At 36.2% G+C, this 20,463-nt stretch overlaps 1 protein-coding gene across 1 annotated transcript; it reads left to right on the plus strand.

Annotated features, from left to right (window-relative positions):
- Positions 1-557: 557 nt before the first annotated feature.
- On the plus strand, positions 558-19,620 carry LOC123251575 (stem-loop binding protein). The gene is made up of 8 exons (XM_044680875.1): positions 558-736; positions 2,171-2,332; positions 7,163-7,267; positions 8,161-8,220; positions 8,600-8,737; positions 9,978-10,127; positions 11,119-11,200; positions 18,373-19,620. The coding sequence occupies exons 1-8, from the start codon at positions 663-665 to the stop codon at positions 18,487-18,489; spliced, it is 888 nt and encodes a 295-aa protein (XP_044536810.1). The 5' UTR covers positions 558-662; the 3' UTR covers positions 18,490-19,620.
- Positions 19,621-20,463: the final 843 nt, after the last annotated feature.

Raw genomic sequence — 20,463 nt, forward strand, 5'->3', positions numbered from 1 at the left:
TCCCTCCTCTCCTCCCCCCACTCGTCAAAAGATCGCCCAAGATGATTGAGGTTGATTTGACCCAATCAGCAACAAGTATTAACCTCCTCTCTCCATTTCCCCGCCCCTTTTACCTCCCCGCCTGGATCTTCCCATCCAGCTTCAGAATTTCCCGCCAACACCCCTCCCCCAGCCCGCGCAGAAGCAGCCAAAGAGAGCCTCCGGCGCGCTTATCAGCCGCTCATATTTCTTCTGGGACATACTAATTTGGAACTAGGGGGGATTCTACTCGAGCTTTTCCCAACTCACTTGTGGAAGATTTGTTTGCCTTGGTAGGCATCGGCTTGCCATTTTTTTCTGCTCTCTTTTTGCCTTGGCGTTAAATCTATACTCTCCCGTTCTCTTTCCTGGATCGGGATTTAGCGCCTCTTTCTCCCGGCTCCCCTCCCCACGGCGTCCACACCTCCGATGGTTTGTCCAAGGCTCGCGAGAGGCGGTGGGGGGGGGGCGGAGCAAAAAGCTTATAAAAAGCCGTTGGAGGCAGTCGCTTCTCGCGCGCGAAATCAGTCTGCGCCGGTGCGAGGTCGTTGTAGCAGACCCTCCGCTCGACGTTAGTGAGGGGAACGTCCACTCTGCTTGTCCTCTCTTCAAATCGTGCCGTTTCCTCCCTCGCACACATTACCATGGATTGTCGGCAGCGGAGCCCTCACAGCGCCGGGACGAGCCCCGGCAGTAGCGGCTGGGAGGGCGAGAGCGGGTAAGATGGCTGCAGGCGGGTTGGCGGGCGGACGCCTTCGCGGTCCTGTCTTTGGGCTTGCGGCGATCCCGCGCCACAGTGCGCCTGCGCGGCAGCCGCGGCTCCACCTTCCCGCCACCCGGGATGCGGGTGGCGGGAAAAGACCTCAGTTACACTCATTAGCCCAGGGAAGGATATGCTAGTGTGGACGGTGCTGAGGCTGGGGCTTTGGGCCTTTTGTATTCAGGAATTTTGCCCTTTATTCCAATAACCGGTATCTAAGTTAGAATTCTCTGGCCTCTCTGAATTTAGGTGGAGAGGGGCGGAAAGGTCCCTTCTAGGCTACACTACCCATTTCACCGAGGGAGAGGGATGAGGGCTTGCCCGGGCTCCAGGCCCTATATCCGGGGCTGCTGGTTGTATAAAGAAAAGGAAACTGAGGGAGGCCCGCCAAAGAGAAGCGGTTAGTTCTGGTTGTATGGAGAGTTGGAATACTAACTTTGGTCCTTAAAATATTCTTACAGTAATTATAGGCATTATTACGGGCGACTGAAAGGAAAAGGAAAAAAAGCAACCCATAATATTGTACCCAATGGCTGGGACTACTGTTTTTGTAACATAGTTCGGTCCAGAAAGGGAAAAAAGGATTTGGTTTCATAGGATCTGGGCTCTTTTTAGTAATGTGACCTTTGGGCAAGTCACTTTTCCCATTCCTAAAATAAATATTAACTTAATTGGCAGAATTGGAATTAGAGTCCTTTGTTCCTGAAAATCTACTTTCCATTACTCCAAAGCATTCTCTCATTTCTAAAATGAATAATTTGGATTAACTGGCAGAGCTGGAATTAGAATCCCGGATTCCTGAAAACGTGCTTTCCATTGGAAGTATCTGCTTTTCTCATTTATGCTGTCCCCTCCCACTTGCACCCACTTCCACCCAGGGTAGAGGTTTTTGGTTAATTCCCATTTTACAGATAGGAAAAATGAAGGAGGGGAAATGATTTGGCCCGAGTCACCCAAAGCTATAGGACTAGCACTTAGGTAGCTTTGAGGGTTCTTGCTACTTTTATTCTATGACCCTGGAGTTAAAGAGGTATGTGAAGATCTAGGAACCAAGAAATAGCTTCTTCCAAAAGGATGTGCTTCTAAGTGTTTCCCAAATTCTGTTTTTAAGCCAAAAAGCCCAATCCCATAGAAAGTTGAGAGTTGGAAGGGATACTATAATAATTGAAACCCATTTCCTTTATTTTAGAGGATGAGGAAATGAAAACTGAAACCTAAAGCAGGGAGTTGGTTTTAGTCCAAAGACGCCTTGAGCCAGGATTAGAACCATGGTCTTTTACCTCTTGGCCTAGTACTTTTACTGTTATACTTACAACTGCTATTACATTTCTAAAGTGCTTCATCATTTAGAACAGGTGAACAAATAGAACTAACTTATTTCCTTTTACATAGCACACTTTCTCCATCCCGATGGTCCCTTGGAAGAAAACGGAGATTGGATGGAAGACATAGAAAACAAGAAGATGTTGATTCATCTCTATTTGTTGAAGATGAGACCAAATCTAGACACTCAGAAGAAAAGGAGTGTCGCAATGCAGACAACAGGCTTGAGAGGTATGATACTTGGCAGAAATATATTTTGCAAGAAGACAGCTAGGTAGCTCAGTGAATTGAAAGCCATTCCTAGAGACATTGAGGATCTGGATTCATACCTATCCTCAGATACTTACAGCTTTGGGAGGACCCTGGGCAATCACTTAACTCCCTTTACGTAGCCCTTACCATTCTGCCTTGGAACCAAATCTTAGTATTGTTTCTAATACAGAAAGTAAGGGTTTTTTAAAAAAAGAAATGAACTTTACCATGGGGGCACATTTCTTCCTGCAAGTTGTGACTGGTGGTGATGAGAATCTTGTGACAGTTATGTAGCCAGATGAAAATTATTTACCACTGGAGTCTGCTTTGGGGAGATGAGGCACATAGAAGAAAGACTGCCAATAAAGCAATGAAAAGAAGGTATCTAGGCTCTGGGAATACTTGAGGAGGGGAAACTTGTCTACTTCTATTTTTACTAATTGGTCTTCATCTTTTAAAAAATTTGTATGTTTTATTAACTTGACATTCAAGCCAAACCTTATTCCCAGTTTCCATTTTCTAGCATATTTGCTTTGTACTTAGGTAAAAGGTGGTGCTTGATTTAGGCGCTGTACCTGAATATATCCAGTCCCAGTTGTAGTTAAAACTTTTTTGTATACATTGATGAATATATAGTTAGGACTTAAAAACTTGTTTAGATACCCACAGATGATCAGATTTGTCCCTTGTGGAAACACTAGCAAGACTAGATTCAGTCAGTGTCATTCTGACTTGAACCTAGAATTTTAGAATCCATGTTCCTTGTAACATTTGTCATGAATTCAGAAATAACCTTGACCTAATTAAGTAATATACTATATCATGCTGCATATTGTTATATTCAGTGGATTTGTTAATGCTGTTGACATGGATATACCTGCCAACAATGTACATTGCAACATATCTCTGCCTATCTGTTCTGTATGCTTACCACATATTAGAGCCTTTTAAAATTTCCAAAAATAATATATTTTTGCAAAATTTAAAAAACAAACTTGAATTGATTGTATGTTACAGGAAAATGTCTAGTCACTTTAAAAAATATATCTCTTATAGGTTATATGATTAATGTGAGAAATTTTTCTACCTAATGGAAGTTTTAACAAAAAGCACTTTGAAATTTACTTGACATGATTAGGAAAATGGGTAGAGAATACTTAAGGCTTTAGAATTATTGAAATTTTTGTTCATTTATTTGGGACTAATTGATTTGTATTACTAAAATTCAGTATAAAGATGTGAACACTTGTTTCCCTTATGAGTCTAATGATATTGAGCCATAGAACCTCCATTTTTCAAGAAATGTTTAAGGCAGAAAGGTGGTTAACCTGTTTAATAATAATAGCTATCTTTATTAATACCTTAAGATTTCCAAAGTACTTTACAAATATAATTTCATTTGATCTTCATAATAACCCTGGGAGATAGGGGTTGTTGTTATTCCCAATTTATAGATGAAGAAACTGGGACAGGCAGATTAAGTGACTTGCCCAGAGTTGCCTACCTGGTAAGTTAGTTCTTGAGGGCAAAATTTGAATTCCTGTCTTCCTGATTTTATTCCCCCATATTCTATCCACCTACCTATCTATTTGAACTTGTACTAGCTCAATATCAACAAACAAAAAGTATAAGGTCCTACTCTATATTGTATTGTATTATATTATATATATTATATTATAAGGACTCTATTAATTGTGTTAATTGCTTAATAAACTGCCTGGAATAGTGGTCTAAAAGATTATTAACAGAAACAGATTTTTTTAAATGTTCTTTTTGATGTGGGGAAGAGGGTTGTATTAGTTGTAATATGTTTGGGTTGTTTTTTTTTTTTTAGTTGCAGAAATTGGTAGAAATGGGCTGGAGTAATTGAATTTACCTTTTTGTTTCATCTTTATGTTTATTTTATGACCAAAAAATATTGGACCAATTAAAAAAGGTGGCAGTTTAGGTGGCTTAGTGAATCAAGAGTCAGGACCTGGGTTCACATTTAGCTTCAGACACTTCTTGTGTGATCCTGGACAAGTCATTTAACCCTCACTTTCCACTCCTTTGCCTTGGAACCAATACACAATATTGATTCTAAGATGGAAGGTATGGATTTAAAAAAAAAATACTTATGGAGCACTCCAGTAGTTGTGGCTTGTGTTTGAAATAGATTGAGATAATTTTTCCATTTGAATGAGACCTTAAAAGGCAAAATCAAATATTTTAATGTCTACTTTAACCTGTATTCCTCCTTCTTTGTAGGCAGAAGTGTTGAAAATCTTGAGTATTTTTAGTCATTAGATAATTACTTAAATAGTCCTTGATTATCTCACTTGATCCTTTTATCTCTATGTGGTAGGTACTATTTTCAGTTCCATTATAACAAATGAGGAAACTGAGGCTCAGTTATCTGCTCAAGGTCACAGAGCTGTGTCTGGGACAGGATTCAAAGTGTTTTCCTGTTTCCAACATTGTCTACTATTCCACATTGCCAAAAAATAAAACATCATTACAGTGTCTTAAACTGAAATGTGCAATCTGTATTTTGCTTTGAGTTACATTTTTAAGAATTGTCAGAGCAGACTTCCCCATAAGAAGTGTTTATATAACTTAAAATTTCTGAAGTTTAAAATAGCAAAATATGCTGTAAGATGAAAATGTTACTATCTAACTGTGTGACCCTGTGTAAGTGACCTAATCCAAATTACCTAGACCTTGCTTCATAAGGTAAGGATTTTTTTTTTTGAGTTATGCATTATTTCTGTATAAAACTATTCCCAAAATGTCATAAATATGAAAAGGATTTTTTTGGGTAATTTAAAGTAATTTAAAACTGCTTTTATTTGTTTATTTAGAAGAATTGAAGCTTCACAGTATCATACCCAAACTGAGGACACCTTTAAGCTAAAATTAATAGCTCTTAGAATAGTCTACTTGATTGGAAGCAAAGTATTACAGATACCCAGGTCATTTGCATAGATCTTTATTTTATCTTTAAGAAAAAATGTGTATCTTTTCTTTTTTATCACCAGGATTTCTACTTTTGAGCCATTCCATATTATCAATTAAAAAAAAAATTAAGGGAAAAATCAGCAAAGTCAATCAATACATCAGTATTGCTGTGTGCCAGACCTCTGTTTCCTACCTCTGTAAAGGAGTAGGGTTGGGGTGTTCTCTGACTTTTTATAAAAGTCAACAAGCATTTATAAATCCTTGTTTTTAGTGATAGGCTAAGCTCTTAAAGATAAGAAAATGGAAAGAAAAAAAACCCCAAAACCTGTTTTCAGCCTTCGAAGAGCTTATATTCTAATTTAAGAGACAACATACATAATTGGTAACAAGATGAATACTGAGTGGGTGGGTAGCAGCCTTAGAGTGGAGAGCACTAACACCTGAGGGGGAACTAGGAAAGAGCTCTTGTCAGAGGGGACCCAGGAGCTGAGTTTTAAAAGGAAACTAGAGGTTTAGAAGGCAAAGGTAGAAAGGGGGGAGAGCATTCTGGGTACTAGAGATCCTGCAAAGGCAGGAGAAAAGAGATTTAGTGGCAAATAGACCAGTAGGCTTGAGCATACCAGTGTGAGAAGAATAATGTGTTAAAGGACTAGAAAGATAGAGTTTTAAGAGCCAAGAAAGTGTCTTTTGTGTAATCCTAGAGGTAATAGGAACTCAATTGAATTTTGAGTAAAGTGGTAACATGGACAAATTTAATTTCCCAAATAAGATCTTTTCTGCTTTCCTTTCAGAGAACCTTCCCTTTTAATAAAGAATAATAAGGGGGTGGGAAACAGTTCAGCAAAGCATGTCAGCTGACTTACAATATATGCATTAGTATATTACATTATGTACATGTGTATATACGTTATATATTATTGCATGTTATATATTAGATGAAGAACACTTGGGCATATTTGAACCATTTAGGGAAAGAAACAGATTGAAGATTGGGTGTGGAATAATATATGGGGCAGTTTGATGGAGAAAGGTGGGAAGGAAATGGATCTAGAGTACAAGGTGGCCTTGGCCAGTTCTCTGAATTCTTCAGAGAGAAATACTAAAAAATGGATTGATGTAGAGAAAAGAGCAGGACCAAAAAATAAATACACGTGGTGACTATAACAACATATAATGGAAAGATACTTAAAAGTGAACTCTAATTTTAATGACCAAGTTTAGCACTGAAAAAAGAACAGCAAATGTTTTTCAATTAATTCAAAATAACTTTCTTACTGTGCACTAGTTATTTCATTACATCCATGTAACACTGGCTATTTCCCACCTTTGTTTTCAGTTAATTTGCTACCTTAAAAATATGATAAAGTATTCACTTCTTAAAATATATTGGGCCCTGTGCTATAAACTTGGACATGCAAATACAAGCAAGCAAGATAGTTCCTAATAGAACTTTCATTTTTCTTCTAATGTATATATATATTTTTTACCAATTACATGTAATAAATTTCCATCCAAGTTATATGAAATAGTTATTACCTTTAAAAAGTGATTGGAACCTTTGTCTTATCCTTGTTATATATGTATAGCAGTGGGATCTCTACCAGCCAGCTTTTTAAAGCATGTTTATATACCTTCTTTTATCTTCCCAAGTTCCTTTTTATTGTGTTGCAACCTGTTCACACCCATCAGTTACCTATATGTAAACCCACAAATTGTTTCCTCTCAAAGCATTTCATTGTTTTATGTGGACTGGAAATTTTGCTGAATTTTATGTGAACTTTGAATTTTGCTGAACTAGGCTTAGAAAAATAAAATGGAAGTATCATTTAAATGTATGAATTTTGGCAGTTTATTTCATTTAATTTTTTGCAGCTTTACAACACCAGAAGGCCCAAAACCCCATTCAAGATGTACAGATTGGGGAAGTGTAGTTGAAGAGGATGAAATGAGAACCAAAGTGAATAAAGAAATTGCAAGGTACATAATGATAACTAATTTAAACTTTTAATTATATTGCATAACCACTTGCCTTCATTCTATATTTTATCTATTAGTTTTTTTTCTTTAGATGTGTTCTATAGTTTATAGTCTATAGTCTATAGTTTAACTTGAAAAGTTAATGCATTAATAAAATTCCTTACTAGACCATAGAATATTAGGTAGGTACAGAAGACTTAGTATTTTCAACAGTAGTAGTTTTTCAAACCATTGATATTCATTTATGGCAATATTAATAATGTATATAAAACTTAGGCAAAACATTACTAAATGGCATTGTCATTAATTATATTTTTTCTCCTTCTAATGTGAAGTAGAACCCAGGTAAGTAAAATTGAAATAAATTTTTATTTGAGATTAATAAAAAACATTTTTTTTAAGCCTTGAATTTGTTGAAATTTAGAAACATTTTGAATTTGCCATTGTTTTCTTTTTAAACATTATTCTAGGTACTCTTTTAGACAGTTCAGCCTTTTAAATTTTGATGGCATTTAAATTTGCTATGTATTTTGCTCTCCAAATTGGAGGTGTAGGTAGAGACTCTTCAAGAGAATTTGTTATGGTTATTAGTAAGCATTTATTTTTGTGTTAAGAGCTAACTAACCACACTGGACAGATGTCTCATAAAGAGAAATGTTTTGTCGAGTTTGTTAGATTCTACCCTGCTTGTTGTTTGTGAGAGTGGTCCTGCTTGGAAGGCATGAAATCTAGATTCTAATCTGGTTCTCTAATCAATTCTCTGATTTGAGCCATTAAGCCTCTCTAGGCCTTATCTATAAAGTCTGTGTCTTCAGAAATGAAATTAGATTCATAAAGGTTCAATTTTTTCCCTTTTTCTCGATTAGTAAGAATAATGTGAATTTCTTTCATAGATACAAAAGAAAACTTCTCATAAATGAATTTGGAAGAGAAAGAAAGTCATCTTCTGGAAGGTAATATGTGGTTCTTTTAAAATTGTATGTCTCTTAAAGGTATTTATGAAAAACTAACAAATGCGTAATATAAAGAAATCTAGGACAATCTTTGTGAAATTATATAAAGGAAGGGCTTAACTACAGCCATGTTAAAGAAAAGGGACAAAGGGACTAAGCTGAGAAAGAAGATATTTAATGGGAGAGACTTGATAGATGAAATTTTTTATGTTGAGTTTTCTTCAATCTAATATCAATATTTCCAAGGCCAGGTTCTCTTTCTCTATTGCAAATGATGGTTACTTAATTACCTTTTTGAATGTTTAGTAAAATTATGAAAAAGTATTGATAACATCTACTAGATATCTCTGAAAATGTCTTAATTTTTTATTTTGTTTAGTTCTGATTCAAAAGAATCAACGTCTGCAGCACGAGCAGAACTAGAAACAGATGAAAATGTTCTGATGAGGAGACAAAAACAGATAAATTATGGAAAGAATACCATTGCCTATGATCGATACATTAAAGAAGTTCCCAGGTAGATTTTCATTTGTGTGAATGGCAGGCCTTTAAGTGAACTAATGTTATTATAGGTAATTTCCTTTTTAAAAAAAGATCATACCTTTAAATTTATACCACTTCCTTCTGAATATACTTCCCCTGTCCTGTGAGTTAAAAATTCTTTTATAAATGAAAGTGATAATCACCCTATATTGGCTGGCAGTAGTTTCTTTTAATCTGGATAAAAACAGATAAGGCTTAAATTTTAGGAACATATTGAACCTTCTAAGAACTTTTAAACAAGGAGTTTATTATGACAAGTATTAAGTACATGGTGATTTAGAATTTGTTACAGGAATCTTCATAATTATAGAGAAAATAATATTGTGCATTTGGCATGAGGTGGTCCTCTGATGATTGGTTTAGCAGAAGATCCCTTAGGAGAATTGTGGCAAATTGACTGTTTTTACAGTGATGGCAGAATTCTTGAAGAAGCTAGAGTAATGACAAGAGGTAGAAGCCGGGACTTTTTGATGTATTTTTGCCTATTTGTAGGAATTGGGGAGAAAAGAAGTAGGAGCCTGAACAAAGAAGACTGGTAATAGGGCAGCTAGATGGTTCAGTGGATTGAGAGCCAGACTTGGAGATCACAGGTCCTGGGTTCAGATTTGGCCTCAGATACTTCCTAGCTGGGCAAGTCACTTAACCCCATTGCCCCACTCTTCTGCTGTAGAACCAATGCATAGCATTAATTCTAAGATGGAAGATAAAGGTTTTTTTGGTGGGGGAGGGGGATGAAAGGTATAGTAGAAACTGAAGGAAACCCAAGAATCCTGCCCAGAAACAGAGGACAAAGAGTAGGGGGCACTGGCAAACTGGATTAAAGCCATTGGCTATTTTTCATTTTAATTAGGACTTTTTCTATGGTTTTTATTGGTCTATTATTTTTATAAGTATCCTAGGCCCCGTCTAGCCAGCTATGACTTCACTGTAATAAAATGTAATTTTGTTTTTCAGTAATAGGGAATGTTATCACATTCTATGTACCAGGACTTGATATTTTTAATAGATTTCCAGGGAATTTAGATGCCTAATACAACCCTCAAAAATGTATAGGTTAATCTTATAGATTAATATCCAGTGGTGGGTTTAAAAAAACCTCAATTCTTGACATCTTGATCTCATTAAAATTTTAATATTTCATAATTAGAGAGAATTATTATAAGCCTAGAAGGTATGATTTCCTTAGACTAATGAGTATATTCTTTCTAATATAGGCATCTTAGACAACCTGGAATTCACCCCAAAACTCCAAACAAATTTAAGAAGTATAGTAGGCGATCCTGGGACCAACAGATCAAACTGTGGAAGGTTGCTTTACATTTTTGGGATCCTCCAGTTGAGGAAGGTTGTAACTTACAAGAAATGTACGTATTAGTTAGAACTTCTTTTTTCCTGTATTATGGAAATGTTTGTCTCATAAGTGCATTATCTATGCTTATTGACATAAGTTATATAATTCTATGACCCATTAAATGGTGTTCTTCAAATCTTCCTACAAGAACAATTCAATGAATACTTAATTCTCCTGATGTATGGTGCATATAGCATGTTGTTTCCTCCCTGGCAGTGGTTTAGAGAAATAACAAATCTTAATTAAGCTCAGTTGCATATAAGTATTATTTCTAATAAGTAGGCAGAACATAGTAGCTTGGTGGAAGCAGAGAATATGTCCATGAAGTTAAAATTTGTGGGTTTTTTTCCTCCCCCCCTTCTGCAATGAGGAAGGGTTTTGCCTATGGAGAATAAATACATTATGCTTCCATCAAAATCTCAATCCTGTCTCTTAAGAAATATTTCTTAAATTGAGACTCCTACCTCACATTAAAGGACTTTTAAAATACAATTTTTTGCCCAACTATGCTATTTAGCTTCCCTTTATTAAAATAGTAATTTTTCACTTCAGGCATTAGAAAATTATTAGTCTGGGTATGATTATATGATATAGCAATAATTCTGTTTGTAACTTTTATATTTATAACTTAAATCAGCCAAGAAAGAGACAGTCTTCTAGATTAATATTGGCACAAAAATAACATTGAGCTAGCTGCTTTAAAAACCTTTGCTTACTATTGCCACTGGCAATTGTACTTTGAAATTTATTAAGTGGTTTACTTGAATCACCTCAATAAATTTAGGGGAGTATGTGTCATCTCTGTTTTGCAGATGAGAAAACCTAGGAAATATAGCTTTTCAAAATTCTTTAGAATAGTCCTAGGCAGGAGAGATTCACTGGTACAGCTGGGGTTTTCCCTGGAGATAACTAACAACAAGAGTCTTCCTAGCATCAGATTTCTTTCAGCATTATATTAAGCAAGTCATTGATGTCATTTTCATGTTGCTTTATAATTTTAACAGCACTCCAGTAGATATTGATGAAATGGAGACTGAATCTGCAGAAAGCAGCTCTGAGTCACAAACAAGCTCTCAAGATAACTATGTGAGTACCAGAGGTCCGTTCCCCCCACCCCCAATCCTTAAGTTTTCTAATTCCTTCTACTTTTCTTTTGGCAGTTTGACTCATTTTAAGCAGTAATGGAAACTGCTTGGTTTGAACTTGACACTGGGGAATAAAGATTCCACTCTATTTGTTCATAAAACTAGAGATTTAATCCTGGGCGTGGGTGTGTAAATCTCTTATATATTGGCCATGACATGAAAAGCATGTTTATAGAGATAAAGGAAAAATAATGCAGTGAACATTTAAGTGTCCCTGATGTCAGTTACACTAGTCATACTTTTAAGCATTTCATAACTACTTTTTAACTACATCTCTTAAGTTACAGCTACATTCTATGGCAGTTTTGTCACAGAATAGGTATCCAAGGAAAAGAGGATATTGGCTCTAATCTTAGATGTGTTGCTAGTTGTTTTAAATTCTAAGTCTCAAGTTTTCTCACTTGGAAAAATAGTGCATTTTATAGAGACCTGGACAGAGTCTACTAGAAGTACAAACTTAGCAAATACAATGCTCAGCTTTGGTTCAGTGGCCTCATCCAACAATTTGTAAGTTTTGTAGGAATTCTGTTATTAGAAACAGTAAAAGTAATAAAAGGATAATTTAAGAAAACTCAAATGAAAGATAGGATAAAAAATTGGGCTCTGAGGCTTGGAAAAGCAATTGAAGGGGGCAGCTGGGTAGCTTAATGGATTGAGTCAGGCCTAGAGACGGGTTCTAGGTTCAAATCCGGCCTCAGACACTTCCCAGCTGTGTGACCCTGGGCAAGTCACTTGACCCCCATTGCCCACCCTTACCATTCTTCCACCTAAGAGCCAATACACAGAAGCTAAGGGTTTAAAAGAAAAAAAGGAATTGAAAGAACTGAAGGTGTATAAGTGAAATTTAGTTGCAAGTACCAAGTACTGACTTAAGAGAGGAAAAAATAATTAAAAAGGAAAATAAGCATAATAGTTAATAACCATAATGTGAATGAGTAAGAAATTAAACCTCCAAATTTTATGCATATTAGAAATGGTTTTTTAAATAATCACAGATAAAAATGAGTCTAGAATAAAAATCTGCCCTTGCACAAAGATATTTTTTTAAAGCCTGAGAAACAAATTCATTGTCAAGAGAAAAATAAACTATTGTGCTGGCACTAGACCATGAAGAGATAGACATTATACCATTTGTTGCATATTTACTTAATATTTCTAAGATTATTATAAAGGATAAGCTATCGGAGTTATAAAAAGACAGATGATAAGACTAGAACTATGGGAGGCTTTAATATTCCTTTCAGAGCTTTTAGGAAAGATTTTTGAAAGAGTAAGGCATTGTTTGAGAGAGAATATTGAATATTCATGTTAAACATCCTTTTTGGAACATAATTTGACTTAGTCAAGAATTCAGGGAACAGTAATTAACAGAATTAACACATGGTTAAAGATCTAAGTGAACAATAAGTAACTTCCCAAATAAATATATTCCAAAAAAACTTTTTAGAAAATGAATGTTGATACCTTTTTTGGTATTGTCTAAATTTTCTCCTCTATCCTTCCAACTTCCAGAGAGCCATTACTTATGTAACAGGGATCTTAAAATTTAAAAAGTAAAGAGAAGAAAAATCGGCACATCTGATCATCAGAGAAAAAAAAAATCTGTTACTATATGTTCCACACCTGTGGAGACTCCCACCCCCATATCTGTAAAGGAATGGTAGAAAGGGTTGAATTAGAAATAGGTAAAATTGAAAATAAGGCTAGAAATGACAATTAGAACGTGAATTTTTTTAGGGGACAGCTGGGTAGCTCAGGATTGAGAGCCAGGCCTAGGGATGGGAGATTGTAGGTTCAAATCTGGCTTCAGGCACTTCCTGGCTGTGTGAACCTGGTCAAGTCACTGTATTATAGATAGAGGAGGCTGTGTAGGCAATGGAGAACCCTAGTCATCTCTGTTAGGACCTGGGTTTTAGTCCCGTTTTACCACCAGTGTGACCTTGAGTGAGTCATTGAACCTTCCTCAGCCTCATTTTTTCTTATCTAAGATAAATCATTGGCCTAAATATTTCATTTTGGTCAAATTGCCAAAGGGTTACTTTATTCAAAATAATTAAATCCAGACTTGGAGAAGCAGTTGAACTGTTTGATAAGTACAAGAACACAAAGTCCTTGAGAACTCCCTGTTCTACAAAAGCTCCAAATCTGCAACTCTGTCCACTTTATCACTCACTAGCTGCTGGTTAAAGTCTGGTAGCTACGTGATGAGAGAGTATAAAGTTTGCAAAAGAATAACAATAATTATAAAAACCCTAAACTCTACAGCTGTATGAAAAATGCACTAATAGAACTACAAATTACATTTTCATTTTACGCCAATGAAATTTGCAAAGATCCCAAACATTAAGAAATACTGTTGGAGAGAATGTGGGAAGGCAGTCAAAGACATTTTCTTCTAGCAAAATATTCATAACACTTTTAAGAGAGGAGCAAAACCAGATACAGAGTAGATACAGACACCCATTGAATAGGAATGAATAAGAAAAGTATATAATGAAATATTGTATTGTTAATGACAAATATGAGGCATGGGAAGATTTCTACAAACTGATGCAGTGGGAACTAAGCAGAGCAGAAAAAAATGCATAATAAATAAAATCATGTGAATAAGTATGGTACTGAAAAGCAATTGAACTCTGATTAATTATAGAAATCAATCTTGGTCTAGGAGAGCAGATAATGAAGTGCATTTCCCTTTTCTTGAGAGAAGGGAGCCTGTGGGCATGTAATGCTGCATAAATGACTAGGTACAAAGTTGATTTTGCCTATTTTTTTTCCTGTTAAAAGGAAAAGAGGGTTTGTTAGGGCTAGGTAGCTTTTCCCATATAAAAAAATAATTTTAATTTAAGTTTCTTAGGTCTCCTTAAAATTAACCTTTACTACTTTTGGTTATTTTTTATGTTTGATCACTGGTGATTAAGTGTATACTAAAATGAAAAACATTTTCTACAATGTCTCTGGATTGCCTATATTAAGTGATTTTTAAAGCCCTTGATAATCCGTACCTTGACTTTCTAACCTCACCTTCCTTACCACACTCTACAGCCCAGTAAAGCTTGCCTACTTGATGTTCCTCACATTTGGGCACTCCCTGATTGTCTTCCCATATTTAGAACATGGTGTCTTTAGGACTGAGATTGGCACTTCAGCCTCTTTTTCCCTTTAGGTTGATAATAAGGCTGTTTCCCTCTAGGTCTGTGGTTTTCATGGTCCCTTGGTTTGTCCAGGGAACTCTTCCTTTTCTGCCTAGTCCTTTAGTTAGAGATGTATAAAGTCTGATGGCCTAGTTTCTTAAGTGAGCTACTCCACATCTTGGTGGCTCTTACTGTGCCATTGCCAATTTTCCATGACAATCCTAAAGGGATCTTCAGAGCTATTTATATCCAGAAATAAGAGTTGACTGGAAGTGCTCTCACTTCAACTTCACTATCTTATTTGTAGCTTTTTTGTAGTGTGTCTCTAGAGAAATCTACTCAAGACATTTCTCATGGTATGTAGCTAACTGAGGTTCTCAAGGCTCTAGAGCTGGAAGGGACCCTTGAAGCCATTTAGTTTATCCCATCTCATTTTACAAAAGAAATTGAGGCCTAGTGAGGGTAAGTGAGCCTGAGGGTCTTCTGACTCCAGAAGTCACTGCTTTAGAAAGGTGTTCCATAGTGGAAGGTCCTGCTGAGTTGGAAAGACTTCCCATTTGGACTACATGGTGACTTGTCTGGTCTTTGGAGAATTAGCTACATTGGGAATTGGCCATCATCAGGTAGCCTGAAGGGTGAAGAATGCTTTTATGTATGATAACCCTTTAATGCTGTCTTAAGAGGAATTATGGTTTGCATCAGGGGGGGAAATGACCAGTCAAATTCTAGATCCTTGAAGTGTACCATACCCCATAATATTTTTTAAACAACTTTTATCAATGCTTTTTCATTTTTATGTTACTCATTTTTATAAATATTCAGTCTTAGCCCTTAACCCTAGAGTTGATCCTACTCTTGCTAACAAAGGAAAAACAAAGCCACCTTTTGGTAGCCACCCACTTACAGTGTACACAGCATTGTGCCAGAGGGGTGGCTGGCCCCTCGGTTATGATGTGTGGGAAGTAATATTTCGTTTCTCATTTCACTAGGACCACAATTGGAATTTCAGTTAGTCAGCATTAGGATCCATTGTAGATCTTGTCTTTATAGTGTTGTAGTGGTGTGTGTGTGTATATATATAAAGACAAAAATGAAATTGTCCATGCCTATCAAGGAACTGATATTATAATGTGGAGATCAATTCCTTGTGATTGTATATATTTTGTAAATTGAGAGGGAAGCAGCAGGTGGTAGCATTTGAGCTTTGAAGGTAGGCATCTCAAAAGGGCAGAGGAGATGAAGGGAATGGAGCATTGAAAGAGAGTAATGAGTAGTAAGTCTAGAATTATGCCAGATTATGAGAAACTTTAAAATGCCAAACATTAGGACTGTATTTGATCTTAAGGGCGGTAGGGACCCCCTGATTTTTGGGCCGGGAAGATATAGTTAGATTTGGGGACACAGCATTTTAGCAGTGGTGACCCAGTTGGAAATGAATCCCTGTGGGCTGTATTTTGGCTTTGAAAACTATAAGTTAGTGTTATCTATATTGTACGTTTCAGTTTTTGGTCAGTGGTGAGATTGATCTAGAGGCTGGGTTGAAGATTGTGGAGACTAGGCACAGAGACAAAATTAGGACGGCCACTCCAATAGCCCAGACAAGAGGTGATAGATCTAGAACTAGAATGATGATCCTGGGACTCTGGTAATTGAATCTGGGGGACTAGAAGTTTCAGTGTATCTTCACAAATAAGCAAGATAAGAATAGGAAAGTAGTTCTGGGGAGAAATGAAATTAATTTTGTTTAAAACATGTTAAATTTGAAGAATCATGAGCTCTTCAGTGGAAAAGTCCAATAGATGGCAGCTGGTGATGTGGTCCAGGACTGCAGGAGATACTAGAACTGGATGTGTAGGTGTGGATCTGGAAGTCATCTGCAGTAGAGTGATAGATGACTGAATCCCTCTTGATGGCTGTTAGGCCATCAAGAATATACAGAGAACTGGAGCAGCTTCAGTACAGAGCATTGGTGGCCATCTGCAGTTTTGTAGGGAAAGAATATGAATAATTGCTCAGCAAAGGAGATTGAGGTGGAATGGTCAGTCAGGAGGGGAACCAAGAGAAAGAACCTTACTACCAAAGTCCAGAGAGAAGAGAATACCCAGAAAGAAAAGCATGGTGAAAACACTGCAGATGTCTAGAAAGACTAAGGATGACTAAGGAAAATGAGGCTGGCAGTTGACATTCTTTTGTATCTTAGAAAGACCAGATTCAATTGTGATAAAACTGGAAATAGATTTTTGAAATGAGTAGAAGCCTTAATGCTGACTTGAGGCTAGAGAGCTCCATTCAGCAGTTTGGGTATGGAGGGATTAAGAGATAGTGGACAATAGGGGATGGTGAGATCAAACAGTTTTTGTTAAAAGAATGGAGGAAGCCTGGACTTGTTTATAGGCATCTAGGAAGAGCCCAGAGACTGGATGTGCTTGAAGATAAGGAGGGAGGACTACAATAATGGGAGGGGAGGGGGAGGGGAAGGTAATACCGGAAAGAGATGAGATAAAAGGTTTGGCTTTGAGAATGGCAACCTTTAGTCAGACTGATTCTAAAAAGGAACGAAAGAGAAGGGACCTCAGGAGCTTTTGAGACTTGGCAGGGAAGTTATCCTGTATCTGGTTGAGTTAGACTAACTTAAGCTCCTCCAACAGTGTATTAATCTCTCCCCATAGTCCTTTTTTACAATTTGCTCATTTTTGCCAGTTTGTCATTTATAGAAATTTCATTTTAAAACACTTTGGTGGGGGCAGCTGGGTAGCTCAGTGGATTGAGAGGTTCAAATCTGACCTCAGACACTTCCCAGCTGTGTGACCCTGGGCAATTCACTTGACCTCCATTTGCCTACCCTTAACCACTCTTCTGCCTTGGAGCCAATACACAGTATTGACTCCAAGATGGAAGGTAAGGGTTTAAAAGAAGAAAAAAAAAAAAAAACACTTTGGTACCCAGTTCAAAAGTCTCATACTTACTGAAATTGCCCAAATATTTTAAATTATGAAAGTAGCTTCCATAAGAGGTTAAGCAAAAGTTTGACCTTTAACTAAGCCAAGAATATATTTGGATTTTTTTTTATGGGGACACTAAAATGATGTGGTTGTTGACCTGGAAACATAGGTTACCCAAAGTGGCACTGCAGTTATTTAAGATAAAGTTTTTAGTATATGATAACCTTCTTTTGATACAAACTAAAGAGATTAGCAAGTTCAAGGAGAAGGGAAAACAACATATTAGTCTGGTTCATTGTTGTAGTTTTGGGAAAATATTTGGTAGGAAAATTTTCTTTGCTAAATGACGTTTTCTTTGTTTATTTGTTTTAGTTATATCCAATTCTTGGTGACCCCATTTAAGGGTTTTCTTGTCAAAAATACTGGAATGCTCCCCTGCTCATTTGACATTTGAGAAAATGGAAGCAAAGAGGGTTCAGTCTTAATTCGGGTTAAATGACTTCCTTGAGGTCACACAACTAGTAAATGGCTGAAGCTGGTTTTGAATTTAGGCCTCTGGTTTCAGACCAGGCACTCCATCCACTGTGCCACGTAGCTGCCCTTTATGTAACTGTTTGAGTTAGCTTACTAATAGGTATGTGATTGTACCTGTCCCAATATCCCTACCTCAAGATGTCTTGAAAGTAAATTTAAAAACATGTAAGCTACCTTTATTATTTTTAAATTTATTAATAGTTTATTTCCATGTATCTCTGTCCTTCTCCTGCCACGTACACCATCGAAGGTATCATCCGGCAAACATATGTATATATAGATTATGTCTTTGGTGTTATAGATTATGTCTTTGGTGTTTCTATTTTTCAGTTTATTCTCTGAAGGTGTACCACTCACAAGTTATTCTTAAATATTAAATTTGTAGCTATATATTATGTTTTCTTGGTTCTAAGATACTTTTTTTAAAGAATGAAATTTTTGCCAATGTGACTTACTTGCTTAGCAATATTTCTAAATTGTGATTCACATTTTTTGTTTTGTAGGATATGTATTCTGGCACGCCCACTAAAGTTAGACATGTTGATTATCAAGCAGGAGATGAATTTGGCTTGGAGGCTTGTTTGACTGAACCACTGAAAGAATTCCCATCTGTGAGCTAAGGGTGCCACCTGGAGGCTATTTTGAGGAAACAAAATTCTATTCTAAAATAGATGGCATTGTCTAGGTGAAAATAATTCTGGTGAAATGTTGGCCAAACTGTGTTGTGCATTGGTAACTGGATGTTTCTCTCTTGTTCATAGTTCATTATTTCATGATGTTGTTGTTCTTGCTTCATTTTCTTATTTTTACGTAATTTTTTTGTATATTGGATGGGTTTGCAAGTGTTAAATTATAAATTTTTATCAACACAAGAAAAGTGACATTGAAACAACTTGATTGTTTCATAGGTTTCTCTTAAATTAACTTGGCTGACATAAATGGCTTTTTCCAGGTATAAAATGCCGTTTTGGTCTCTTGGTTTTATCATAGAACTACAATAAGGGGCCAGCATTTCTTTGTGCTTTACCAGTGTACTTTGAGTTGGATGCCTCCATTTTCCTTAAAACTACATTTCTGGCATCTCTTCAAGGTGCCAAGTGTATTAAAAAGCTTTTCATTTCATCCAGAGCACTGGAAAGTCACATTATACTATATAGATAGTTGGTTTTTTTGAATACTGAGCTTGAAGATTGCTGCAGCCTTGGTTTGGTACTTGTAAATAGTCAGTGATAGCTCTTCTTGTGATGTTTGAAGAAGAGCTAAAGAAATGCAAAGTATGTAGGGAAAAACATTTTTTAAATGCAACCAATTAATAAGCCATGTAAAATTGTTGTAAATGATAACATTGTACAGATTTTCTGTTCAAATATTCAATTGTAAACTTAATATAGTTAATGTTTTAATTGCTTTTGTATGGAATGTTCTTGCAAAAAATAAAAGGGAAAGAATCTTGTGCATCAGATTTATTAGGTTGTCAGATAGGTGTGAACTTTGTTACTCTTCTTCCCAATGAAACTCCCCTTATGCATTCATTTTCGTAATTATGTAACAGTCTTTCAAAAGAATACCCTTTATGTCTTTATGCCTTCATTCTTTTCATTTAAAAGATAGGTAACTACTATAGATTGGAAGATACCAATATTGTAAGTTTACTGTATTATGTTGGTAGCTTGAAATTTATAAGTGGTCAATATACATATCTGAATGAATGAAATTAGTCTTCTACTAAAGACATTTTGATTTGTGGTAAATGTTTCTTGGTTTGTACAACTATTGAATTTTTTCTAGAAATGTGATCTACCCCCGTCAGACCATATCTGAAGTATTATTACATCTATTTAATTTCTAAGTGCTTCATTTTAGGAAGACTATTGTTGAATTGAAGCAAGTCAGGACAATAGGGAGAATCTTGGAGGAAAGTTTGGGAGTTGGGGGTTATGTTAGCCAGTTAGAAAGAAGGCTATGTTATTCTTAATAAAACTTTTATTCCAACCTTTAAATGCCTAAATGAGACAGAGCCCAACAATAAAAACTGAGAGCAATTATCAGTGTGGTTCCTATCTTTTTAAGATAATTGTTGGTATTGCCGGGCTCTTTAGAACATTCTGAACCAAACTTAATTATGTATGTTTCTTATTTTCATCAAGTGACGAAGCACTGCTAGGCATTAGGAATGTATAGATGAAACGTGAAAGTCCTGTTTTCAAGAAGTTGATATCTTCTATTTAAAGGGAGTATGTGTGTGTTTGTGTACATGGAGGTCTATGATTAAGGATCTACACTAAGGAAATTGGTCTTTTGATGGTGCTTTCCATGAGGGTCACAATTCACTTTAGTGGGCAACTCAAGAATGCTTGCCATCCCTTTGTAGCTAAACTTTGACTGGGTTTTGCCCTTATATTTATAAAAATATCCTGGCAGATTTTTTTTTTGTTACAAATAAGATTTACATTTTTTTGATATCTAAATCTTCACAACGAATGAATACTTGAGTTTCTGTGCTTTCATAGGAGATTACACAATTATTCTCATTTTCCTGGGTACAGAAACCTCCTAAGTTACCATATCATGAAACTTGGAATAGGTAAAAGGGA

The sequence above is a fragment of the Gracilinanus agilis genome, chromosome 6, assembly GCF_016433145.1.
Source record: "Gracilinanus agilis isolate LMUSP501 chromosome 6, AgileGrace, whole genome shotgun sequence".
Lineage (NCBI taxonomy): Eukaryota > Metazoa > Chordata > Mammalia > Didelphimorphia > Didelphidae > Gracilinanus > Gracilinanus agilis.